Source organism: Pelmatolapia mariae, linkage group LG23 (assembly GCF_036321145.2).
Source record: "Pelmatolapia mariae isolate MD_Pm_ZW linkage group LG23, Pm_UMD_F_2, whole genome shotgun sequence".
Taxonomy (NCBI): domain Eukaryota; kingdom Metazoa; phylum Chordata; class Actinopteri; order Cichliformes; family Cichlidae; genus Pelmatolapia; species Pelmatolapia mariae.
Window position 1 is genome coordinate 10,058,425 of NC_086246.1, and position 27,197 is coordinate 10,085,621.

Here is a 27,197-nt window from a genome sequence, read left to right on the forward strand (position 1 = left end):
CCAACCGGAAGCGCGGATTGATTCCTCCATGGCCAACAAGGGCGGATAGAAAAAAGGGAGAAATCAGACGAGTCCTTATTAAATAATAAGCCATTAAGCATCGACCGGAATTTGTCAATAGGAAGAGGAAAGCGTTCAAATTTTAAACTGAGTGATTCTCCGCTGGAAGAAGGGATTATTCTGAGGAATATGGGATCTACCTTCAGGGTCCTTACCTGCTGGGCACCGTAATGGTGGTGAGTGTTCACATCTTTTGAGAAGGGTCTCATCATTTTAGATGTTTCTTGTCCGAGGCAATAAGGCTTTTCTGAACTCTTGTGTTGAGCAGTCTGTGGCATCATCATTAATGTTTTATATTCCATTTTTGATATTCCTCCACTAATTGCCCGGGTGATAGATAGATATTAAAAGCCCGTGTTGCTGATATATATATATATATATATATATACATATATATATATATATATATACATATATATATATGTATGTGTGTGTGTGTGTGTGTGTGTGTGTGTGTGTATTCCCTTTCTTCAAGATTGTTTTAATTACGCAGACATGCAGTCTTCACCAAATATACTATTTATATTTGTCTTGAGCTTAAGTTGCGTATTTTACTTCCATTTCTAAACAAATGTTGAAAGAAAAATGAATAACACATGACAGATAACCTTCAAGTCGTGACAAACACGGGCTTCAAATATTAGCATCCTCACCGACGTGCTGGGAGGGACTAGCCCTCTTATTTACAGGCCCCTTCAGTGTGAAAATGTTGCTTACTCCTGACAGGGGTGACGCAAAGGGGTGACTGCATTTAAAGAGGTTTCATTGAGGTAAGCCAGCAACTGAGGTGTCAACGACAATAACGCCGACGTATTTATTTTTGGTACACCAGAAACTGTCAGTGTCAGGGATTGATTACAAGGAGTAGACACACATCTGCCAAGGACACGCCCAGACTCATTCAGTGGATAATTGTGGATATGGAAAGGAGCGAGCCAGAGACAAAAATATCTGATTAACGACTTTAAGTGATACCTGTTTGACTTCGACCCTCAGGTGGGCCCCGGACTTTACCTGTAGGGGTGTTGGTCGGGTGGCAGGAACAATTATACACGTCAACCTCGGTCGGTCGCTTACCATATCTGTGTGTGTTAAGATTTATTTTTATTTATTTATTTATTTATTCATTTATTTTCCCGGCTCCTGGGAATTGTCGTGCTGCTGGTGGCGTATCTGGAGGGAGTGAGGACATAATGGCCGCGGCTCACTCGACAGGGTCTCGTCGTGGCAAATATAAAACTCAAAGTGTCGTTTTTTTCCGGAGAGCTGGAGGTTATCATCAATATGGCGACGACTGCCGCGGCCCCCTCTTCTCGTTTTGAAACAATTAAGGTACTGCCTGACACCCGCCGTCTCTTTTTTGTCTGGTTTCTAATAAGCTTCGCAAGCCACCAGTGCCAGTCTCTCTACCAGTCGCCATTAGTGGGTTAAAAATGAATACGCAAAATAGCATACACGTATCTCACCTATCTGGCCTATCGCAGGCGGTTAAGAGCCTTTTCAAAGGGCTATGGAGTCCAGATAAACACGCAGTAGGGGAGCCGGTGTGTGTTCATATAGTTATCATGTAAAAAAAAATCTCAGTTTCTCGTGTAGTAGTTTTTTCTTCTTCTTCTTCTTCTCTTCTTTAAAAACCACGGACAACAGGACCTTTTGACACCAAGTCAGCTAAAATCATTCTATTTGAGCAGTCCAGGTGGGTTTATTTGTCTGTACAGGAGCTGTATGCTGCTTTCAAAATATCTGATACAGTCAGGCAGGTTTCCACTTGTTTTCTAAGGCAGCTGCTCTAGCGTTTAGCACCATGGACAGTGAACCGTCTGTTCTTGATGGGGGGAGACTTAACATATTTGCTCAAGGGCATTCAGGGGAGCCATTGAAAGGCACCTTAAAGGACAGGTTCAGTCATTTTTCCGAGCTGTCCTAAAGCAGTGCTGGCAAACCTATGTCATTTAGGCTTTGATAGAAATTCTGGCTGATACTGGAGGAACTAAATCCTCAAATGTAAAGAGCATTTTTGCCCACAGCAATGAGTGTCCAATACTAACCCTTTAAAAATCTCCTTTACATGCTCTTTTTTTGAATTGCATGACACACCTAGATGAGACTCTGTAATACTGCACAAATGAGAGCTTTCTGCATGTGAATCAGATCACTGTCAGAAATGTATACATGACATGTTTTCGGTTTCTGTCAGTGAGTCCAGGGATGACCACACTGATAACAGAGTTCAAAAGTGGGTGTGGATGTTTTGGCTATGGGGTTGGTAAGGCAGAACAGCTAACAACCCACCACCCAGCATCTCATGCTAGACAAGCTGTCAGGCCACATGTCACAACACTGGATCCCGAGGCAGTTTTTGGGACACAAGCAGATGTGTTTTATGGGAAATGTGTGTGTGTGTTCTCTGGGGTTCTCTAATTCTCCTTTCCAGTAAACTGTGGAGTTTGAACCATTGTCTCTTTTGTTTTTATTAATGTTTTACCATAACAAAATATAATGTCTACATGATTAGTTGAAAAGGCTTGTGATCGTAATTTAAAGCTGTCACTGGTTTAAAATAAGGTTTAAATTCCATAGTAATAGAAGGTAGCTTTCAAATTGGGAACAATCAGCCCGTACCAGATCTGAGTATGGCATGAAAGTTGACAGCGGTTATATAGTATAAATTCCTTTAGCTTTGGGGGAAGAATAAATAAATAAAGCAAATGCTTCAGATTTAGACACCACAGTGGCGTCAGTCTTCTTATCTAACCTTTCTAACTCTAATAAAGAAAGCAAATAACCCTGTATTGGTTTGTTATCGGGCATAGTTTGGATTTACATATTGGTTGTGATTTAGGTTAGATCTGGTTTGATAGGCATGAGTATAAAGTCTAAATCTGGTAAACTCATATTTGCCGACATTATTGGCTTAGTCCCTGTACTCTTAGTGGATGACTCTGCATTCCAGACTGTCCCCTGTTTTTAAGACCTAAGTATAAAAATAAAAAAAATAAAATTTTTTTATACTTTTACCTCCTTTTAAAATGGAAGACAAATTAGATGGCAGCCAAGTGAGGCAGTTTCAGGTCCTCCATTTCCATTTGGAAAAGGAAGAAAAGCTGATGATTCAAGGAGACCTCACTTTTGAGGTCGCCAGAGGGGAGGTTCCTGTTTTCTGTGGCAGTATAAGATCCCACAGGGAACAGGACCCACCTGTGAGACTGCAGCGACTGGGCGGCACCGTGAACCAACTGATAATGGCTCATCAAGGGGTTTTTTATAGTTTTTTTGGCAGGGGAGAAAATCTTGTTTGTGTTTCTTCCCTTCCATCCTGTGGGAACAGGGTGGGCCTCTGGGTGTGAAGGGTGGTACAGTAGATGGTTGGCAGGAGGAATTGGGTATTGTGGCTGATTGAGGGAGGAAGTAATAAAAAGCCTGTAATTAATGCCTGCTTCATTTGTTTCTGCTGAAAGTCACTGGAAAAACAGGCTTTTTTTTTTTCTAATTTGAGGCTGTCCGCCAATTAATTAGCAGTAAAAGGACAGTGGCTCCTCTCATTCTGCAGATGCTGCTTTCTCCACATGGCAGAATGCAGCATTAAAAAAAGTAGACCAATATTCTCTTCAGTGACACTCTCTTTTTTTCCTTTTTTTTTTTTTTGTTCCTTTTGCTGTCCACCTCTGTTGCTGCTGGCTACTTTTGTGTCCCAGTGAATCAGCTGAAGGCATGTCACTGACTTCAGTGCCACTTTTGACTGCCTCAGTGAAGACTGGGACCTGCTTTGCTTAAATAGTTTACCTCATAGTCAGAGACAGTTGTTGTTTTTTTGCCTCTGTCTCAAAGTGTATTGATGGTTTATAACCAGATCACACTTATTATTTTCCATGTGATGATTGTGAGATGATTCCTGTTTGTCATTCACTGGTTATAAAAACTGCAAATGCCACACTATTGTGTTATACAATGAGGCACTCAATTTGGTATTAGTCACTCAGGACCATTTGCATGTGAAATGTGCTCTTTTCATACGTTTTCTCTCCCAGCCTTTCAAATGCTTCCAAATCTTTGCAAACTGGTTTCATGTCACCATGTAAGAAGCATAATAGTGACTGCATGGTCAAAATATGATAGTTATATGTGCCTAATTGTGATGGTAATTGAACATGTCTGAATAAGAGTGGGGTTTTTTGGCTGAACAATGGCAGACTATCTTTTGGGTCAGACCTGCCACATTTTCCTAACGCTTTAAACACAGCTAAGTCTGAACTGAATGAATCAGACCAACATGATTCCTTTCTGCAGGATCTTCTATGGAATTAATAAAACAACAACAATAATAATAATAAAAAGAAGAAGAAATCTCTGTAAAACTTTAGCAAATGTCTAAATTGGCTATCATTCTAACAGCATGATAAAATGATAGAGATGTGAAATATATAATAAGAGTGGATGTTTTAGGGAAAGGTCTGCCTTTTATTTCTCTGCAGACTTTTCAACTGATGCCTGAATTTGCACCAGCTTTCCATCTACTTTATATGCCACCGGTCCCTCTACAGCTATCTTTTCACTAGTGCAAACATTTACAGAAATGTCTTCTAATAACCTAGCAAACATAGTTGAACTGTTAACGTCTCAGGCCAAAACTGGTTTTGCTATGACTGTAATGTAGTCATATGTGAAAATGGGCTCACTGCCCCCTGATATCAGCGCTGTAAACCCTGTGATAGCAGTTTATCAGTTAGCTTGGTAGCATAAGAACTGTTCAGCACATGGCACAGCTCTTACCTTAGACCTACTTTATTAACCAAGACTAGATGCACAAAAGAGATATGAAAAAACAGGGTTGCTGACAGTTATTCACTAGTGACATATGTCCTCAGAAGCCTTCTCACCCTTTTCCTTTTGCGTTGTTGAGGCCACCGAACACGTGAGGTGACGTCAAACAGCCCCAAAAGATAATGTTTTGACCTGTGTGTTTGCTGTTCGTTGGGTCAGACTCAGCATTTCTTTTCCTCCAAGACAGTGGGTTAAGTTGATTGCAATAAGCTCAGCTCTGGTTTCATCTCTTTTCTGCACTTTCTCCCGAGCTTCTTTGAATCATTTAGAAGTTTGCTGGCAAACAGTGAACAAGACAGTCCTGCACATGTGCCTCTTTGAGCAGAGGGACCTTGTGGGCACTGCAAGATTTCAGTCCATTATGGCTTAGTGTGACCAACGGTCTCCTAGGTGGCTGCGGTCTAACCAAGAAGACCTTTAGATTTTTAATGAACTCATCCTATTTTGGCCTGATCCTTCGCCTTTCTCATAATCATCATCACCTTACGAGGCAAGATTTTTGCATGGAGCTCCAGATCAAGGGTAACTGGTAGTCATTTTATATGTCTTCCGTTTCTGAAGAATAATCACTCCAACAGCTCTCCCCTTGTCACCAAACTTCTTGCTGATGGTCCCAATTCCAGCCATTTGCAGGTTTGCAATCTTGTCCCTGTTTTTTTGGTCTGGAGCAGTTGGAATGGAAGAAACTGGTTCTGTGGAACAGTGAGTTGAGATCAGGAGTATCTGCGATTGGTTAACTGAGACATTGACTGTGGTACACAGATTGCAAACTGTAAGAGCCAGAATTCTAGCGGCCATAAAAATAGTGACTGTTCATTTCAGACTTACACATTCAGCAGAGATCAAAAAAATGTTTTTCTCCCTTTAAAGATGATATTATATAGCTATTATTGTTATAATCAAAATAAGACAAATATTTCCGCATGAAAACCCAGATTAACCCAAGTCTTCCATATCACACGTACAGCGAGTTAGGTTTTTATATTTACTAGTATGAAGGTATAAACATCTGCCTCCACAGAAGCTGCATTCCAGTAACCAGCAGCCACCAGTTCTGCATCTATGTGTATTAAATAATATCTTCTGCCCAGGTGACGTACATGAGGAAATGCTGTAGTTTGACTTGTATTCGGTCTGAACTCATCGAAGGGATCAGGATGTTGTCTGTTGCTAATTAAATTACTCCCTACAGAAAGAAATGTCCTACTCTAGATCCTTCTTCTTTTAGCAAAGTATAGCTGGTCATGTTTAGTAAATATTAAAAATAGAGGAACTAATTTTTTTTTTTTGAGATGCTGTGTGTCATTAGTGTTTTCTCTTCTGCTAATAATCACAACAGTATTTGGGGCGAAAAGCATTTTGTGCTTATAATGCTTTGCCCTTCTCGCATTCTAGTTACAAACTGTCAGTGATAAATCCAGAAATGTCACAAATGGTCCAGCTTCACACTTCATTAAAATCATTTACACAGGTAGCAGTTCCACCTGTTCGTACTACATTATAACATGTCCCAGGTAGATGACTTCACTCCTCCCACTGGTGCTTTTTTTAGGTCTTGGTTCATTTCTCCTTGCCTTCCCCCTGCAGCTACCTATCCCAGCTGAGCACTTCGCTTCCCTCTGAAGGAGCAGGATGACAAGATGGCACAGCTGCTTATACCGCCCGGACCTGACAGCTTCCGCCCCTTCGTCCCCGAGTCGCTGGCCGCCATCGAAAGGCGCATCGCCGAGGAGGAGGCCCGGAGACCACGGGTGGAGCGCCGCAGCGACAGCGACGATGAAAATGGGCCCAAGCCCAACAGCGATGTGGAGGCGGGGAAATCTCTCCCCTTCATTTATGGGGACATCCCTCCCGGCCTGGTGTCCACCCCTCTGGAGGACATCGACCCCTACTATAGCAGTCAGAAGGTGTGTTATTAATGTCATCGCTTCACGTTCCGCTGTAAAAGAATAACATCCAAATGGACATCGGTGGATAACTTTAACACAATTTCTTAGCTTTGCAGGCCTCAAAGTATCATTAAGTACACCAATTTAGCTTCCAATTACGGTATGACTCATGCACTAAATTGTGATGTAGACCTGTAGGTCTACATTTTCTAGTTCAAGCTTTGCAGCTCATAAAAGCTTGAGGTTAATTGCATGATGCTCTGAACAAACTATTGTAAGTGAACGATTGGGCAGAGTTTCCTCCCACATGTCTAAAATCCCGCCAAAGTTTTTCAGGTTTTCTTCTGAAGGCAGGTTGCATTGAATCTGTGGCTCAGATGAACAGGGTTTGTTTTTAAATCACGCAATATTATCAAACTGTAGCACATTTAGCACATGGACAGACTGAACTGTATACCATAGTGCAGCATTAATGTGCTTAGTCAAGCCAGAGTCTTTTAAAGCCTGGGCCAACAGAGGTGCTAAATGCTAATCTGAGCTGCTGTGCCAGTAGGACTGTGGTGCCAGACATGTCCTGCCTGCGGTGGACTCATCCAGCTGGACATAGCCTAACACTGTCCTTATTACCGTTATAACCAATCACACATGCACAGCGGTCTCTTAGGTCTTTTGAATGACACAGATATTAACCAGATTTCTTTTGTCTCTCTTTCAGACCTTCATAGTATTGAATCGTGGGAAGGCAATCTTCCGTTTCAATGCCACTCCTGCTTTGTACATCCTAAGTCCCTTCAATCCTCTGAGGAGGATAGCTATTAAAGTTTTAGTGCACTCATATCCTTTTAGAGTTTGCTACAGATGCAGCTTGCTTTGGATTAAAGGGTTTATCAGACAAAAGAGGGATTTAAATGGGCTGCTGATGAACGCTAAATATCATGATTGGCTCAGATTTTTTAAGTAGACTTTTTTTTTTAGTCCTTACAGCAGCTGAGCAGTCGATGAAAAGATATAGCACTGTGTACTGTGACAGCGATGGATGAGGAAATATCAGTTTCAGCTGTTTAACTGTCAGAGCTTGTTGTATGTATCAAACAGAATGATATATGCTTCAAGTGCCCAAATACTGCATTGTCCTTGACTTTGTTTCCACGATGTTCAGCATATTGATCATGTTCACGATCCTGACCAACTGTGCTTTCATGACCCTCAGTAATCCCCCAGATTGGGCCAAGAATGTAGAGTAAGTTGCCAGTTGTTTATTTTTGAATTTCTCGCTGTCCTCCAGTCAGTAATTTTGGACACATGGAGACAACAATCTTCAAAACAGGACTATTTTTGCCTGGCGCTGGGTCCTGATAATTACTTAATTTGTGATTCATAAGATTCTATTGTTATCGAGGTTTTAAAATTCCCTCTTAAATGACAAAGCTTATATATGAGTATGTGCCAGACCCAGCCCTACTCCAGTCTGCTATGTATAGAAAGTCCGTCTAAGAATCTACATATAAATAATACAAAACAGACACTATTTAGTGCCTGATTAGATTAATAATGGATTTTTTCAAAAAGTAAGCAGATTTTGTTAAATCCACAGTCAGAGGGCAAGTAGAGCTGTTATAAGGACCTCTTATGCTCAGAAAAACTCATTTCACCTTCTTTGCCAGGTACACATTTACGGGGATTTACACCTTTGAGTCCCTTATAAAGATCCTGGCCAGGGGCTTCTGTGTGGGGAAGTTCACTTTCTTGCGAGACCCGTGGAACTGGCTGGACTTCAGTGTTATCCTCATGGCGTAAGTATTATGACAAACACAGTTAGGATCAGCTTCACATGATATGGCGTAGATTACGAGGCCAAATGCTTTTAATTAGCCCGGCAGCCTAATAAGGCACACTGAATGTGAGAAAAAGAACAGATCAAACGGAGAGCACTGCAGTAATCTGCAGCTTATTCATGTACGCTTTAAAATCGTGGCCAAGAATCATAACTCTGCTCTGTTATAATGGATGTGAGCCCCCAAAGCACTGTGTATCTCGGCCCATATTAGTCTCATGCCTCAATGACTTCTGCTATCTCCCTTAAAACTATAAAAGGCAGCCTTCGGCATTACAGTGCTATTTTTTTTGTGTGTGTGTGTGTGTGTGTGTGTGTGTGTGTGTGTGTGTGTGTGTGACGTAGTATTTGTTACACGCTGAGCACGTAATGTAATAGTACTATAATCTTATTGTGTCTGAGAGAGGTCTGTAGTTGGTAATGGTTGTCTGAGGGGCAGTTTTGTTTCTCACTGGGTTTGCCTGTTCTTTGCTGTGTAGTAACTGTGCATTTAATCCTGCAGGTATATAACAGAGTTTGTAAACCTAGGCAATGTTTCAGCTCTGCGCACATTCAGAGTTTTGCGAGCTTTGAAAACTATCTCAGTAATACCAGGTAAGGCCGCGCCTCCTGCCAGCACTCCTGCCTTTTGTCCTGTGTGTGACTGTTTGTCGTTCCCTCCTCTCCCCTCTTCCCATCCTACGACCCTCTTTTTGTCTTGTCACACCTCATGTGTGCGTGCGTGTGTGTGCGTGCGTGTGTGGGTGCGTGCGTGTGTGTGTGTGCGCGTGTGTGTTTGTGCCACACCTTTCCTGAAATGCCCCACATCCCCGCCCACCCCCTCCTTCCTGTCTGCCCCCTCCCTTCCCTTACAGATATGTCACAGAGTTTGTGGACCTGGGCAATGTCTCAGCACTGCGAACCTTCAGGGTTCTGCGAGCCCTGAAAACTATATCAGTCATCCCAGGTGAGAGAGCCATCAAGGCCCATGGCGTTAGGGAAATGCTAATGGCTAACTGGCGCTAACATCCAAACACCCCCCCCCCCCAGCTCATCTCACTGTAGCTAAGCCTGACGACGCCTGTCGCCGTCCCTCATGCTGCCTTCGTCCCAAGGCCAGTAAAAGCTGGAATCTGGCTCCAATCTGCACAGATTGACACGATTCTTAGCTTTTAGATACATCCTTTAAGGCAGAATTCTTTTTGGTTGGAATCTATTCTTGCCTTGGGAGCCTTAAGAGTAGATTTCTGTGCACTATTTCATTTTCCTTTTTGCATGAGACATTGCAAAAGCCGATTTTCTGGTGGCAAGCACTTACGTGTGTAGGGTTCCTCCTTACCTTGTTTTTCCTGCGCATGTCTTGTTCAGTGTTGTCTGTTTTATGGAGAAATTGTGATATGGTGAGTGGTGGTTGGGTAATGGCATTCTGAACACTAACGCAATTCACAGCGCAAACTAACAAAACGTTCATACGCCAATCAACAACAACAACAGGAACCCAGGACAGGTACAGACGATAACATTAGCTGATCATTGTCATGGCAACAGCAGTCTCCCCAAGCAGGACAATGGCCCTCATTTGTGTATATGAATGTTTAATGCACAAGTCAGGGATTTCTCAATAGTTTGTCCCTACATTTGTCATTTCTTTATGGAAAAATTAAATAATTATGAACTATCCCTTTAGGAAATTTAAACACAAGTATTTAAAATAAATACTGCTACTAATAATAATTAAAATAATTATGATGCCTTTTGGCTGTTATTTCCAATTTACCAAAACATCATAATCAGTAATAAAGTAAATTGCATATACAAAAATCATAATACTAAATAGAAAGCTGTAGGCTTTAGCCTTTAAATCCAAGCATATTCCAGTATTCTGCATCTCATTTTATCATATCATAAAGTATTTTGGGTTTCGTCACTTCTTGGCACTATCCCAGAAATGCTGAAGAATAGAAAGGGGTTTTTTTTCATTGCAGTGAGTTACTTCTCTTGGCCTGACAGATCACATGCTCCATACCCTCTGCCTGTTTTCTTCTTTGTCTTATAGTATGTTATTCTTTTTTCATTTCCACTTTGACTCCATGCAGGCAGGACAAGCACACATGTCATAAATCTTCTTTTTTGGGGGTCAGGGCAAATATTAGAAAATGAGGCCCAATGTGTCCTGCCATTCCTTAAAAAGACAATGTGGAGCCCAAGGAGTTGAGTTGGCTTCCAGATTCTAATCCATCAAACATCTGTTAAATGTGCTGGAGCAAACCACACATCCACAGAGCCAGACTGGCTCTCCTGGAGGTCCTATGTCGTGCCCTGCACAGTCTTAGATAAATGGTTTTAATGTTGTTGTTGTTGTTGTTGAACGGTTTATGTGAACCATCCACAAAAACTGGCACTGACTCTTTGGATAAAGACCATCATCTATTTCCCCTTTCTATTACTTTTTGTAGCTCTCATAGCTACATTCAGACTCAAGTTAAACACGGTGAGCTCATTCTTTTGTGACAGTGCAAGCAGTGCTGGTGCATGGTGGTATTTTTCAGGAACTGGAACACATTTTGTGATAAAGGGTAATAAAAAAGGCGGTTCTGTGAAAAAAATGGTTGTTTAAAGAACAGAGATGTAAATATCTCATCAGTCTTCTATGTAATGCCACTCTGTTATGGGAATTTACTTTGTTAAGAGATTTAACGTTCTCATTTTCTTGGTGAGAGTTAGATGAGCAGATATCATTCTCAGTTGTAGGGTTAAGGATAAATACCAGGCTTTAACAGTCATGCCAGCTGACCTGGCGATATATAAATATCAAAAAACATATCAGCCATCAGGGTCAAAAAACGTAAATAGAAAAGTTGGAGGTTAATTGTACCAGATAAAGTGTTTGGTGTTCCAACGAAAGCCTAGGTTTGTTGTAGCAGAAGAATTTTGGAACTGAGCCAAGGGGTTTGTGTTATCATCATACGGTCTTTATGCATCAAACTTGATGTTCTACCAAGTTTATCAATCTAGTGTGGGTTTGCTAAACATTGCTAACATCTCCCAGTCTATATAATATAATTTTCATCAAGAAACTAAATAATACTACTTGATTCCACCATGCACAAACAAAATGTTCAAAGGTTACATCCAGAAATAATTCATCTCTGAAGCTCATAAACAAAACTGTAGCTCTTCAACATAAAAAGGCTGGGGTGCAGCCTTCCCTGTATGTGGTGGCCCATTTTCTTTATGCCTTACAAACCAGATGTCTAAGAAATTCATGAGACCAGTTCTGTGTCTCAGAGGATAAGTCACCCTCCAATTTATACTGCACGCCACTGAGTGCATGTACCAGCAGGTTTTCAATGATCCCATCCACAGTACTATGCACTGTCAAAAAAAGAGCTCACTTGAATCGTTTCAGCGACAGTCTGTTTAAAATAAAAGCAATGACTTATTAATGATCATTTTCCCAGAGACCCCAAAACCATAGCACTGTGATGGGCATGAAATACATAAATTTCTCTAGGGGTTTATTCATGATCAGCAGTGGTCTGTGTCAGCTTGGTTCCAGTATGGCTGCAAGTAGTTCATACAGGAACCTCCACTGCAGATCATTTTGGCTGCTTTCTCCTGTAAGCTGTTATTAGCTTCTTTACCAGCTAGTGGCTGCAATTAGCAGGCGTTAATCATTCTGCGATGTCCCACTCCTACCCCCGTACCCCCTTGCCTTCTCTCCCATTTAGGTTTGAAGACTATTGTTGGTGCACTGATCCAGTCAGTGAAAAAGCTGTCAGATGTGATGATCCTCACCGTGTTCTGTCTCAGTGTCTTTGCCCTCATCGGCCTCCAGCTCTTCATGGGCAACCTGAGGCAGAAGTGCGTGCGCATTCCTTTGGGCAGCAACACAACTTTGAACAACACACATGAAAGCAACAACACATTGGTGGAGAACATCACATTGGTGGAGAACGTCACATTCATGGAGAACATCACAAAAAACTCCTTCGACTGGATAGAGTACATCAACGATGAGAGTAAGCCAAATGAATTGGCGTGAAAGTGTTTCGTGTCTGCCAGGCGCTCATTGGGGTTAAATACAGTCAACTCTCCCACCCTAGATGCTGGCTACGTTATAGTCAGAGATAGGTCAGTGTGGTGGCGGTAATGGTCGAGTGGTGGGGGGAGGTCAGGCATGCTGACTTGTTGCCGTGATAGAGAGTGACAGCGATGGCTGGGAGCAGGCGTTGCGCTCTCCAACAAGAGCTGGTGGGAGAATGTGGCAAATGTGCCAGATAATCGCCACAACAATAAAACCCTCCACTTTCACCCCCTCTCTACCTCTCATCATTCTCCCATAGCCCATCTGTGTGGCATGAGCAGTTTAAAGTGTTAGAAAAGGGTGACTCACTGGTTATCAACAAGACATGCACCAGCTACACAACAATCACATAACAAGCCAGAGAAAAAGAAGATGGATACAGAGAGATTAAATTTGCATTTCTTTTAAGACCTAAAATGAAAAAGGGATTAAAAAAACATTTTTGTTTTTAAAGATAACTGATATACTTATTACACAGTTAAATGATGACATGTGCTTACATCATGAAAAACCACCAAACAGATCAGTAGTGTAAAAACAAATCCTTTCCTTCAGACTTTTAAGCCATATGCTAAAACTGAAGAAAAACCAACAGGGTGCATATTGTCTTTCTTTTGCCACCATTACTCATATCCACCCCTTTAACGCTTTGATGTTGTTGTGACTGACCAGCCCTCTATCTCCTCTACCCTCTAGGAAATTACTATTACCTCCCTGGCCGTAGGGATGCTCTGCTCTGTGGAAATGGCAGTGGTGCTGGGTAAGACTCAAAATGTTTTATTTATATGGCCAATTAGACTACACCACAAAGCTCAGTATACGTACACAATCAGTTTTGACACTCGCCACTGTGCAGAGGCATTCCAGGAATCTAAACTGCTGCTCTTTCCTCGGGTAAATGTGTAAAATCTAAGGTTATATCATGCGTGTCAATGTGCTGTACATGTGTTAGTAGATTACTTATCCTTTTTTTTTCTTCTTCTTCTTTGTGGTCTGCTGAGTAACTCTAAGTAGCTCTAAGTAAGGCCAGACTCCATATTAAAGTCTTTTGAATGCTATCTCTCATATCATGTTAACTACTGCAGTATCTCAGGGGGTTAAAGGCAAATGTTTATATTTGTTTATGGAAAATTCCTCAGTTATTTTCAATGTCTGTCTCACACTTTGTTCCAGGTCTCAAGTCAGATTGAGCAGGTAGTTTTGTAATTTGTAATTGATTATTGAAGTTGTTTTTATGACGGTAAAGGCACGTGTATAGCGTAGCATTGGGGGGGGGGGCATTTATATTATTACTGATCAGTATTATTAAATACATTTTATGTTATATATTCCAAAGAATTATTATGGAAGCTTTTAAATGGACAGTGATACTCTGTAGTATGCAGCAGTGTCATTAAAGTAAATTGTCTCTATCTGTCAGAGTGGAAATGTGAATGGACAGAGGTATGATTTGTTTTGTTCTACTATACTTTGCATTGACAGTATGCATTGTGACAATAATAACTAAATTTCAGGGTTCTGATCCCTCAAACTTACTCTTATTACTTCTCTTTTAAAATAATATACAAAGTATATCTAATCCAAAGTGTTGTTTTCTCAAAGGGTCTGCCCAGAGGGCTTTTCGTGTATGAAAGCAGGTCGCAATCCAGACTACGGCTACACCAGCTTTGACACCTTCAGCTGGGCCTTCCTGTCCTTGTTCCGCCTCATGACTCAAGACTACTGGGAAAACCTCTACCAGCAGGTTGGTAGGCCTCTACAGCATCACTGTGCCTTATTTCTGAGGACTAAAGGGTGCATATTGTGCCCGTTTCTTGTTTTCTTGTCTTAAAAATAATCCAGCTGTTTTGGATTTTGCAGACTTTGCGTGCAGCAGGGAAGCCCTACATGATCTTCTTTGTGCTGGTGATCTTCCTGGGATCTTTTTACCTGGTCAACCTGATCTTGGCTGTGGTGGCCATGGCTTATGACGAGCAAAACCAGGCCACCATTGAGGAGGCCCAGCAGAAAGAGGAGGAGTTCCAGGCTATGCTGGAGCAGCTGAAGAGACAGCAGGAGGAGGCACAGGCAGGACATTCATCTTTTTTCTTTAGAACTGATATACAAGTAACCTCCTCTCTTTAGCTATTTAATTATAATGATTATCTGAGACATTTTATTTGACATTTCTTTCATGTGGGCATTTATTGTTAAATAACTGTCCATATTAATTAATGTTGTTTCAAACTGCTGAGGAAAGAGAAATTTGGGAGCTTTGTTTTTATTTGTCTTTTTGTTAATGAGGCCCAGGCAACTCTGGAGATTTGCTGTTGTGGTTGACTGGAAAATATTAGAAGCCAAATTAAATGATGTAGTTGTTCAACTTATAAATGAACACACTTGAAATAAAACGGGTCAAATGGCTTTGTTTCTATTGCGTTGATTGGTCTCAGCACTGTCTGCAGCAGATGCATCATAGCTAAGCAGCCAGTGGTGCTGAGTTGAGTGGTATCTTCACAGGATGTTGCTGATTGGTTTGCAAACTACACTCTATAATGGCACTGTCACAATTTCTTTAATAGCATAACTCTACCATCAAACATTGACCAATACATTAATTTTCATTTTTAAAAAGTATTTGTTTAACATTCTAATGTTCTTGTTTCTTGCTTCCTTATTATATTAATGTACATGAGTCATTTCATAGCTGCCTTTTCAGGGCTCCTTCTCCACCTCTGATCTCTCCTTCAGTGGTTCTGCTCAAGCATTCAGATGTTTTTATTACCCCTCAGCAGTAAAAGGCGGACGGGGTATTTCTGTATCCCTGTCGGACGGGGAGGAGGGCAACACAGACACCCAAATTTATGAATGCCATAACTCAAGAGCTTTCAAAGGGACTTGATACCAAAGATAAATCTACTAGGAGGTTGAGGGGTTGCCATGAGAGACTGTTAAATTCCTATGCTTAAATATAATTATATGTTTTACACTGAAGTGTAGCACATACACATTTCCAAGACATTCCTATCCCAGTAACGGTATATCCAATGAAACAGTCAATGTGTTTCATTTCAAAAAGACTGTAAACTAAGCATCTAAGCATCCACACAGTTTGTTGTTTTTCTTGAAAAATGTTATAAATGCAAGAATGGTTTGACTGGAAATAAACAAAAGTCAATTTTTAGAAGGTATCTGAGACGTGTTTGGCTGTTACTGTTTTTGCTGCTGCGCTCAGCTGCCAGGCTACTCTCCTCCGCTTCAGTCTGCCAGAGCCTCTGAGACAGTCGCTGGGTTGCTATGACAACTGTGTTTGTGTTCGGATTGGCTGGCAGGTTGCCGCGGCAGCAGCCACAGAGAGCGGCGAATACAGCGGGAGAGGAGGCCCTACCTCCGAGTCCTCCTCAGGGACATCTAAGCTCAGCTCGAAAAGCGCCAAAGAGCGACGCAACAGGCGGAAGAAGAGGAAGCAGAGGGAGGAAGAGGAGGAGAGGGGGTGCCGTGACAAGTTCCACAAATCTGAGTCTGAGGACAGCATCAAGAGGTCCAGCTTCCGTTTCTCTATTGATGCCAACAGGCTTTCTTATGAGAAGAGATGCTCTTCACCCAACCAGGTAAATAAAAAGAGTTCAATAAAATCAAGACAGTGTTGTCTAATATTTATTCGAATCAGTATGCATTTGTGAAGATGTGATGCAAAATGAACAATCTTGCCTTTTCTTTGCAATGTCAAAGAATCCTTGAAAAATTCCTGACATAGATACAGATCTGTATCAGCTTTCAAAGGTCATCCCTTGTAAGCGTGGCCAAACCCCACACTGTGTAAGATTTTTAATGAAATTATGTAGAATTGTATGACTAACCATACCAGCAACTAAATGAGCTGCAGACTGTGAACAGATCCATCTCTAATGGGGTAAAAAGACTAAACATTACTTGTTTATTACTGAGGCCTAGAGATGCTAGTAGAGAGAATATATTGAGACAGACTAACTATTTCATCTTTATGCTAAGTTAAGCTAACCTCATTAGTGTAAACTCATGTTGGCTGTAGCTCTGGAGGTTACCATTTTCCAGAAGTACACGGGTAGAAAATGCATACGCTTCAGTCAGGTTCAGTTAGATGCTGCATTTTCCTTCATGTCCTCTATAATTACTTTCCTTACTCATCTAACCCCATCTCTGACACACCCCCCCCCCCCCCCCCCCCCCCCCCCAGTCTCTTCTCAGTATCCGTGGCTCAATCTTCTCACCTCGGAGGAACAGCCGTGCAAGTCTTTTCAGCTTCCGTGGCCGTGCGCGAGACATGGGCTCCGAGAACGACTTTGCGGATGACGAGCACAGCACCTTTGAGGAGAGCGACAGTCGCCGGGGCTCCTTGTTCTTGCCGCGCCGCCTCGAGCGCCGGTGCAGTGCCGTTAGCCAGACCAGCCTCGGAGCACCTCGGATAATGCTGCCCGCCAATGGCAAGATGCACTGTGCAGTAGACTGCAACGGTGTGGTGTCACTGGTCGGTGGAACTTCTGTAACAACCTCTCCTGTAGGTCTCCTGCTGCCTGAGGTGACTTAACGGTTTCATGGTTTATTTTCCCATTGACTTCCTCCAGTTCATACCTTTCCCTTTATTTGATTTCCTCATTCTTCTGTTGTTGAAAAATAGATATGAGATATCATATTGTCATATTAAATTCTCATTACATTGGTACACATTTCTTGACAAGGTCTGTAGCTGTAAATGATGCAGGATTGTACAACAGTACTATTAATCTTACAAAACCCAACACTACTGCATGAGAGATCAGATAGAACCAGAAGGAAGGTAACTGGGTACATTTGCTTGAGTACTTCACTGGAGTGGAGATTTAAAATACTTTTACTTGTAGTGTAAGAATTTCTATGTTCTGCTGCTTTCTGCTTTTTCAATGCTCATTTTATACTTTAGTTAGCTAAAGATACTTACTAGTTTGCAGATAATTTGCTTTATTATTATCTAACATAAGAAATTTAAGTAATAAGTAATTAAAATCTTCAACAACTGAAACTTTAAAGAGGAAGATGCACATCAGCAGATAGTTGTGATCAATAATACGTATATAGTGCTGTGTATGATTATGACACTTAATCAATGTTCTTTAAATATTTTGATTATACAGATTTTGTGCTATTAAGCTACAAAGTAGAAATCTAAGTTGTAATAAGTTCAAAAAAAGTAAAATTTTTTAGCAAAACAGTTCTGCTGCATTAAATGACAACGTGTATTGCAGCGATACTAATAAGACAGCCTCACAGTGTTTTTTTTTTTTTTATTGTATGTTTTTTATAGGGGACAACTACAGATACTGAGCTTAAGAAACGGCGGTCGGGTTTTCACCAGCCATCTATGGATTATTTAAATGAACCAGGTGGCCGACAGAGAGCCATGAGTGTGGCCAGTATCCTCACCAACACCATGGAAGGTCAGGCCATACACATTTGTAAATCCAGAGAAATAAAACGAACTGCATTCTGAACCCATTAAAACTCATGAAGATGTTTTTATTGCACTCCAGAACTTGAAGAGTCGAGACAAAAATGCCCTCCTTGCTGGTATAGATTTGCGAACACCTGCCTGATCTGGGATTGTTGTCCTGCGTGGCTGAAAATCAAAGAGATTGTCAGCATGGTGGTCATGGATCCATTTGTGGATCTAGCAATCACAATTTGCATAGTCCTCAACACCCTTTTCATGGCCATGGAGCATTACCCCATGACAAAAGAATTTGATAATGTCCTCTCTGTGGGAAACTTGGCAAGTATTCATTGTGTTTCACTTAAACTTGACAAAACCAGAACCATTGTCATTGGGAGTCGTCTTTTATAATCCAGATTGATTAAAAACTGCTTTTATTCCCCATTGTTAGGTGTTTACGGGCATCTTCACAGCAGAGATGTGCTTTAAGATTATCGCTCTGGATCCCTACTATTACTTCCAGGAGGGCTGGAACATCTTTGATGGCATTATTGTTAGTCTCAGCCTGATGGAGCTTGGCTTGGCTAACGTTGAAGGGCTGTCTGTACTCAGGTCCTTCAGATTGGTAAGATCACTCACAGATACGCTGGGTTCAGAACGCCTCAGTCTCCAATAACACCAAGATGTTTCAAAAAATTCTCTTTAATAATGAGGGAATGATGTAATAACAGCACACGAAAGGCATCACTGAAAGTTACTTTTGTCTTTGGTGTAAAATGAGATCTCCTGTTTCATCCGATTAGCTTTTTGACTTTTGCTAGTTGTAAAGAGAGACAACAAGTAGGTAATGGACTTGACTGACCACTCAGTGGTTTACATTACAAATCACATTCACACATTAACATATCACTTAATTTAATGCACTTTAAGTGCTATGTCTGCCTCACATCCATTCCCACTGAAATTTCAAATGACCACTTAGCCTAACATGCTTGTTTTTGGATTGTAGTTTCAGTAGATTATTAAAGTTATTAAAAAAACAGATCTGTTCATGTAATATGTGGCAAAAGACAAGAAGTAATTAGAAGCACAAAAACAACTTGTCTCACTCAAAATGAGGATTGCATATGAAACATGGACATGGCCACCCATTGGTTTGCAGACTTCATATTGAGCTGAGGATTTTCACTAAGAAAGCAGTGGATCTCTCTGAGAAACTGAGGCCACTGCATGTCTCAAGGCCTCAGACACACAGGCTAAGATACTGGTTGGCGACTTCTCATAACCCACGGTCACTACAAATGTGCATTCCTAGCCAGTTGGTAAGTCATTGCTGGCTGTCACCAGGTGAAATCTGCTGCAAATAGGGTGTTGCTCTAAAAACCTTCTTGTGAATGCTTTGGCTGCGAGCAGATTGCTGTGGTTGCCCAAGACACTGTCTTAAAATAAAATAAAAATACATGTCATTTTATTCTCCGAGCTGTAGTGAAACTGTAAGTACCATCATGCAATCTGGAAGTGGAGAACAGTTGTTCCTTACCATTGCTACCAACACATTTCAAGAGATACAACTTTTTCTTTGAAGGCAAATGTGCTCAACTTCAGGTTGGCGTCCCACTTCTCACAGTATCACTATCGCTTGATGGGTAGTTTGCAAAAGTTGCAGAGAGATTGGCATTTTCTATAGTGCAATAACCAATACCACTTTCGACCAGTGTCACACTAGCAACTGCCAGCAGCCTGTAGAAACTACTTGACAGCCATTCACAGAATACATATTTTTACCTAGCGGGTAATCAGGGGTCGCTGACCAGTCACTGACCAGCATTAATGTGGCTCTAGCAACCAGTTTCAGAGAGACTTCTAGCACACTCCTGCGTAAACATTTGTGACTGGTCAGGGAATACATTTCTCTTGTGACCGGTGGTTGCCAGATGATCACTGATCGGTCTTTAGGGCTGTGTGACTAAACTCAATCAGGAAAATGTGTACAATGAATCACGTGAAAAGTAGATGGTAGTGGTAAATGGACTGGTTCTTATATAGTGCTTTTCTACTCTACCTGAGCACTCAAAGCACTTGATACAACTTGCCTCATTCACCCATTCATACAAGCAGAAAAAGCAGAAAAGAGTCTATATATATATATATATCTCACAAAACTATTTTAAATTCCTAAATATATTCCGTATTCCTAGACAGGCATCTGAATTCAGAAGATTTGACACACTAATTTCTTTTCCTCAAACAGCTGAGAGTCTTCAAACTAGCCAAGTCTTGGCCCACTTTGAACATGCTCATCAAGATCATCGGTAACTCTGTGGGTGCTCTAGGAAATCTGACTCTGGTGCTGGCCATCATCGTGTTCATCTTCGCTGTGGTGGGCATGCAGCTGTTTGGGAAAAACTACAAGGAGTGCGTGTGTAAGATTTCAGAGGACTGCACGTTGCCCCGCTGGCACATGCACGATTTCTTCCACTCCTTCCTTATCGTGTTCCGGGTGCTGTGCGGAGAGTGGATTGAGACCATGTGGGACTGCATGGAGGTGGCAGGACAGACTATGTGTCTTATCGTCTTCATGATGGTCATGGTCATTGGAAACCTGGTGGTATGGGCTCAATATTTTCTTTTAAGTTTTTCACCTTTGGACAGCCATTAAGCTACGTACACACTGGAAGCGATCTGCTCGTGGCACATGTTGTTGAATCTAATGAATCTGGTTGCTTGTTCTATTCTTGTTCTATTCTATGCTCCAGTTACCTAGGTGAGCTAACATATTTACTACCAGGTCATATATCAGTTAGCTGTATTCTTCACTCTAATTGGTCGTTGCTTCAGGTGCTCGCTTGTAACTTGAGCAAGTTTCTTTTTAGGAAGTTTATCTCTAAACATCATTCGCTTTCTATGGTATCTAGTCGCCAGGTTGCTGCAAATCATTTCCGGGGTGCACGTAGCTGTAGAGTGTTTATCAAATGTCGACTTCATAGGGCAAAGAGTTAAATCTGTATAAAATAGAGTTTTTATGTTTTCCTGCCATGACTCTTGCCTAGGTTCTAAATCTCTTCCTGGCTCTCCTACTGAGTTCATTCAGTGCCGACAACCTGGCGGCAACCGATGAGGACAGCGAGATGAACAACCTGCAAATTGCTGTGGGCAGGATCCAGCGGGGCATCGCATTTGTCAAAAACTCAGTGCGGCAGTTCCTCCAGAGCTTGTGCTTTGGCAGGGGCGGAAAGGGCTCTGGTCTAGCTGAGGAAAGCAAACCCCTGGATGAACTGCACAGCAATGGCAAGGGCAACTGCATTTCCAATCACACAACAGTGGAAATCACCAAAGACCCCAGTGGGGTGTACATGAGGGAGGGCAACGGACGACCAGGAGGGCTGGTGGTTGGGGTCAGTGTAGGAGGGGACAGTACGGGAAAATACCCAGTTGAGGACTGTGACTACATGTCATTTATTCATAACCCCAGCCTGACAGTCACGGTGCCTATTGCTGTGGGCGAGTCAGACTTTGAGAACCTAAACACAGAAGATTTCAGTAGCGACTCATCTGACGTGGAGGGCAGCAAAGAGGTAAGATGAAAAATGAAGTGACTGCAGTATGTCAGATTAACAGAAATCTCTTGAATGACACAGCTTTTGTATTTGATTAGCTCCTTTATGTGTAAACTTAACACCCAATAGAAGTCAATCAGTATATGAATAAGTCAAGAGATTGCCTTTTGAGAAAATTTCCAGACAGTCAAGCAGTTTTTAAATAACACACCTGCTGACTCATTTGTACATGCATCATGCCGTGTTGCTGACGAAATCTGCTCGAGATTTTAGTCAGACCTGCAGCTCTTGGCAGTAGAATAAGATACAACGTTACAAATAATGACTCACATTTGTATTTTGACCAATGAAACAGTTTAACTTTGACCGTATACATAAGGCTATGTGTCTCTGTAGTATTTCATGTAGACTTGCTTAATTTCTTGTTTTCTTTAGGGGACATGTGTGCCTGTGTGGAGAAAGACTTAATGAAGCAGCCGTATTATTAGAAATGTAGAGATGTTGCTCTATCAGCGTGCGTCTGGACATTAATAAAATGTTTAAACAAAACGAGTTACCTCACCCTTAAGACATGTTTTTTTCTCTAATTCATTGCCTATTCTAGTAGAGCAGCAGCTACATTTGCTCTTGAGCTTTGCCAGGCTGACAGAGCACTGAGACTGTGCTCCCTGGTGATGTCAACCTGTTACTGTGGGTGTGGTGCCAATTATCTGTGATTCAAAACAACCCAGAAAACTATTTATGTCTATGTCCACTATATTATGTCCACGGCACCTCATCATCCATATATGAATCAGGCAATGGTGATCTTTAAACCCTGTATCGAGTAGTTGGTGAGCCATTATATTCATGCAGCAAAAGATGCTGTGTTGTCATAATATTTAATGTCATAAACTCAAATTATAGTAAAGATCAATTTAAACATTAGGAGCTACACAGGTGAGGAGTTGGTGTATGTTCTTATTGTGTATGTGTTGTGTGAGACGTGTCAACCCACTGTTTTTGCATTGCTGTTAGGAAATGTGTATTTGGGGACAGCTAAAGTCATATTCTCTGAGGATAGGTGGTCCCCCTGTTGTGTGTTGTGGCCTGACCAGTGAAAACAGATTTGAGGTTGTATGTTAGCTTTTGGTGTGTATGACTTACTTTGTTTAACCCCCCGTTTGTTATTGCAGCGGTGTCACAGGCGCTCTCAAGGTTTTCAGTGAGAGGAGAATTGTAAGACCTCTTTATTGTACCATAGCACTAACCATGAGGACTGCCTATGCCATTTACAGACAAACAACACACTTTTTTGTCATACCTTCAATGGATTGCCCATTTTCGTTCTTTGCCTGGTCTGCCCTCCGTTCCCCTACCCCACCCTACCCCTCCTTCTTTGCTTTATCCCCTCCCTTTCCCAAACAGCAGGACACTCACTGCTGTAACCTCTGAGTCCTTCTGTAACCCCCCCTACCCCACCCGCCCCTTTCATAATTTATCTCTGAGCATCAGGCTGTATTGCAGTTCCAAACCATTAAGAATGAGCAACACCACCTCTTTTTCCATTGATAGATAAACTCATCTAACATGACGTTTGCTTTTGATTTCATTGCTTGGTTTTTGACTTGGTTTTGGGACTTGATTGGCATCAAACACTCCGAGCTTGAGAATGAAGGAAGAGAGGAAGAGGAGAATGAAGAGGAGTAAGGGGGAAAAAGATGGAATGGGGGAATGAATTTTGCTTTAGCTGGACAAAATTCATTTGTCTGGTTCATAGCCCATGCATATATACATGAAAAACTTGTTTTTTGTGTCTTACTTGAATAATAGCGGAATGATGAAAGATTCTTAACAGAATTCTTTCCAAGAAGAAAATAAAGAAATGCTGATGTGTAAATGATGACTTTTGCAGGGTGGTAAAACAGGTAACACATGGCTGGTTATACTGAATCAGAGTTATGTAAATGAGGGCAAATGCTTTATATATGAAATTGGCCCATACATGCTTAAGAAGCCACCTCTGTTGTTGGCGCTTCTGTCCCTGTGTTATCGACTTTTGTTACACTGCAAATATTTCATCACCTGATGATTAAGTCTACCAGTTATTATCCTGAAAAAAATATGTTAGGTTAAGACTAAAAGCCTTGTATGTAGTTGACATCCAGAAGAGGTAACATGGGTTTCTTATTAAAGGTGAGAAATAGAGCGGGAGGAAACCACCCTTCCAGAAAACACTTGCAAGCAGCATGCTTCCATCATTCCCATGCCGTATTAGCTGGGTCCCACGGCAATCAGGGCTGCTGCACTGTCAGACCGACATGAGGAAACAACACCATCTCTGCCCAAAGAAAACAGACAGGAAGCCTTGCGTCACCCAAAAAGTCTCACTATATGCAGATGATTTTGTAATGGACATCACTGCATGTGAGGGTTTTAGAAAAGCGTTAGCAGTGTGCATAATTCACGGTAAGGAGGGCAGAGAGAAGGTTGAGGTGGAGGACAAAAATCTTAGTCCTGGATGTTTCTGGGTATGTGTGGATGCTAATTCCGGATGTTTTACAAATGGGAACCCAAAAAATACCTGCCAGACCACATGCTGTCTTATAAACAGTGCACAGTACTGGTTTTTGCTGGTAAGCTAATGTGGTTCTCCGTCTACTTCAACACAAACAGAAGGAGCTTGTACACTGCTTTCAAGGAATGGAAATAAATGGTGTTTTCATGTCACTGAGGAAAATTTTCAACGGCAGTTCTGGGGGTGGATTCTAGGATTGAGGGTGGGAAAAGAATTTCAGATTATAATTTTTAGAAAAGAAATGGGATAAATATCTTTAACAAATTGATTTTGAGTCAGTTTCAGTGGACATGAAAACACTGGAGCACACGTTCTGCTTGGTACTATTTCAGGCTTGGATTGATAATGCACTGGAATACTGCATGAACTATTCCTCGAACTGAGGTCACATCAAACGTACCCACAGTGCATTTCCATAACGCCAACTTCCCCATGCCACATAATCTGATTTGAGCCATCAGATAAATCTAATTCCTAAGCCTGTAGGTACATTTGATCGATGCTGCATGTGATGATGATGATACAATGACTTTAAAGAGCCCAACTCTGTGAGCTATTACAGTGCCTAGTCCTCACACTATGGTATACAATCGTGGCACTGGGGTACATGTGACTGGAGAATCACAATGATAACCAGCTCAGAAGGTTGGCTCCTATAACCAAGGGACTTCAGTGTGATGCATTGTAGTGTGACTTTGTCCTCTCGTGTCCTTCCTCGTCCATGCAGAAGCTCGACGCAGAGCCCCAGCCACTGAGCTCATCGGAGGGGAGCACAGTCGATATCCGCCCCCCTGGAGATGGGGTTGATTCAGTGGAGCTGGAACCCGAGGAGTCACTGGACCCAGAAGCCTGCTTTACAGAGGGTAAGTGGGATGCAAGGGTGATAGGCAGGGATGATGATGGAAAGTGGGAACGTGGACCAGAGCGAGGAAGATGGGGAGACAAAACACTTCCAGAGCACATTTCAAGACTTGGAGTAAATCGCATTAACTGCTTGTGCTTAGCACAGGTCTGTCTGACTAACAACTGAGTGACAGTGAATTCAAATGCTCAGCGGAACAGATAAAAATGTGGTCTGTGGGGTTCTGTTGTTTTGTAATGTAACCTGACATTTTATCTGACATACCTTTAGTACCATTAAAGCTACTTTCAGCAGCTCTGCTGTTCATAAAGGGGTCACTACAGCGGGTAGCTCCGCATATTTAATTTGGGAGATTTTTATGTCTCATGGCCTTCCTGACAGAGCCCCAGGGGATTTGTGTCTCCTCCTGGGATCGAGGCAGAGATATTTTGCTTGTTAGGTGTGTAAACCACTACTGGAGCCACCTCCAGTACAATCGTGAATATGCAGATGTAAGCAATATATTATGACTTGCATTATGTGTGTGCATAAAACATAGCAGCAGATGAAAGCATAAGACCCCGAATTGATTAACAACAAAGAACAACATATTTTAACGCTATTCTATGTTACTAATATGTCAAATAGAATATTAAGACCCTTTCAGTGAGCAATCATATTTTAACTTTCAGTGGATTCTGTATGCTGCCTGAAAGTTTTGTGGGCTCCTTTGATTTTTTTTTTCCGATTTTTTTTAAGCTTTTGCATGTTCATTAGATAGCATAGAAGAGAGACAGGAAAGCAGAGAGTGTGTGGGAGAAGACGTACAGCAAAGGGCCTTGGGTCAGAACCAACCCTGGGCCACTGCGTTCAGCCTTGTGGCATCTGGTTGCCTACTCAGGTTGTGAGCTAAACAGGCATGCTTAACATTTGACTTTGATTTTAATCACTCCACTTTAATAGTTTGCAGTGAAGCATGGCTCACAGATCTAGAGCAGTAAGCTTGGTTGGTTTATCAGTTTTTGCATTAAAAAAATGATTGAAATCAATAATTAACGACATTAGGACATTTCTGGATGTTTGGATATTTATTCCAGTCACTTTAAGGTTATTTACAAAATAAAACCCCTCAAACAAAAAAAGCTGACTGATTTCTTGTGGGTAATTTTGTTAACACTTTCAGTTGGATCAAAAAGTGATTAAATCAAAGCTCTTCTTTGGTCCCAGCTACTAAACAGCATCTTCTACGTTCGCTGTTGCCATCTGCATACATAAAAAATCCCATTCACTACTTACATTGAGAATCGAGCCAGAACATCATAGGTCTGAAATAGATTTCCCAAAATTCCTCCACAAATAGTGATGTAGTTGCTACAGGATAGCGATTGCTGTTAAACTGTGAGGTGACATAAGTGCAACCTTGCTTTCGTATAAGTACACAGTCGTGGCCAAAATTTTTGAAAATGACACAAATAGAGTTTCCAGGCCACACATGAATGGTCTCAGGATGCTTTACTGTTGGCATGACACAGGACTGATGGTAGCGCTCACCTTTTCTTCTCCGGACAACACTTTTTCCAGATGCCCCAAACAATCGGAAAGAGGCTTCATTGAAGAATATGACTTTGCCCCAGTCCTCAGCAGTCCATTCACCATACTTTCTGCAGAAGATCAATCTGTCCCTGATGGGTTTTTTTGGAGAGAAGTGGCTTCTTTGCTGTCCTTGTTGACACCAGGCATCTTCCAACAGTCTTCGCCTCACTGTGTGTGCAGATGCGCTCACACCTGCCATTCCTGAGCACGCTCTGCACTGGTGGCACTTCGATCCAGCAGCTGAATCCTCTTTAGGAGACGATCCTGACGCTTGCTGGACTTTCTTGGACGCCCTGAAGCCTTCTTAACAAGAATTGAACCTCTTTCCTTAAAGTTCTTGATGATCCTATAAATTGTTGATTTAGGTGCAATCTTAGTAGCCACAATATCCTTGCCTGTGATGCCATTTTTATGCAACGCAATGATGGCTGCACGCGTTTCTTTGCAGGTCACCATGGTTAACAATGGAAGAACAATGATTTCAAGCATCACTCTCTTTTTAACATGTCAAATCTGCCATTCTAACCCAATCAGCCTGACATAATGATCTCCAG

At 41.7% G+C, this 27,197-nt stretch overlaps 1 protein-coding gene across 3 annotated transcripts in view; it reads left to right on the forward strand.

Moving 5' to 3' along the window:
* Positions 1-27,197, forward strand: part of scn1lab (sodium channel, voltage-gated, type I like, alpha b) — a 40,434-nt gene continuing 13,237 nt past the window's right edge. Inside the window, exons 1-18 of one of the 3 annotated variants that reach the window (XM_063466047.1) lie at positions 1-236; positions 6,469-6,788; positions 7,486-7,604; positions 7,921-8,010; positions 8,435-8,563; positions 9,459-9,550; positions 12,315-12,605; positions 13,367-13,430; positions 14,273-14,414; positions 14,531-14,737; positions 15,982-16,260; positions 16,866-17,207; positions 17,970-18,102; positions 18,196-18,434; positions 18,547-18,720; positions 20,347-20,703; positions 21,146-21,670; positions 24,937-25,072. In XM_063466047.1, the coding sequence (XP_063322117.1) occupies positions 6,522-6,788; positions 7,486-7,604; positions 7,921-8,010; positions 8,435-8,563; positions 9,459-9,550; positions 12,315-12,605; positions 13,367-13,430; positions 14,273-14,414; positions 14,531-14,737; positions 15,982-16,260; positions 16,866-17,207; positions 17,970-18,102; positions 18,196-18,434; positions 18,547-18,720; positions 20,347-20,703; positions 21,146-21,670; positions 24,937-25,072 (3,586 nt within the window). In that variant the 5' untranslated portion in view covers positions 1-236; positions 6,469-6,521. Of the gene's footprint in view, positions 237-6,468; positions 6,789-7,485; positions 7,605-7,920; positions 8,011-8,434; positions 8,564-9,106; positions 9,199-9,458; positions 9,551-12,314; positions 12,606-13,366; positions 13,431-14,272; positions 14,415-14,530; positions 14,738-15,981; positions 16,261-16,865; positions 17,208-17,969; positions 18,103-18,195; positions 18,435-18,546; positions 18,721-20,346; positions 20,704-21,145; positions 21,671-24,936; positions 25,073-27,197 lie in introns of those variants that run through there. The other 2 variants (XM_065469693.1, XM_063466046.1) reach the window with 2 other exon arrangements.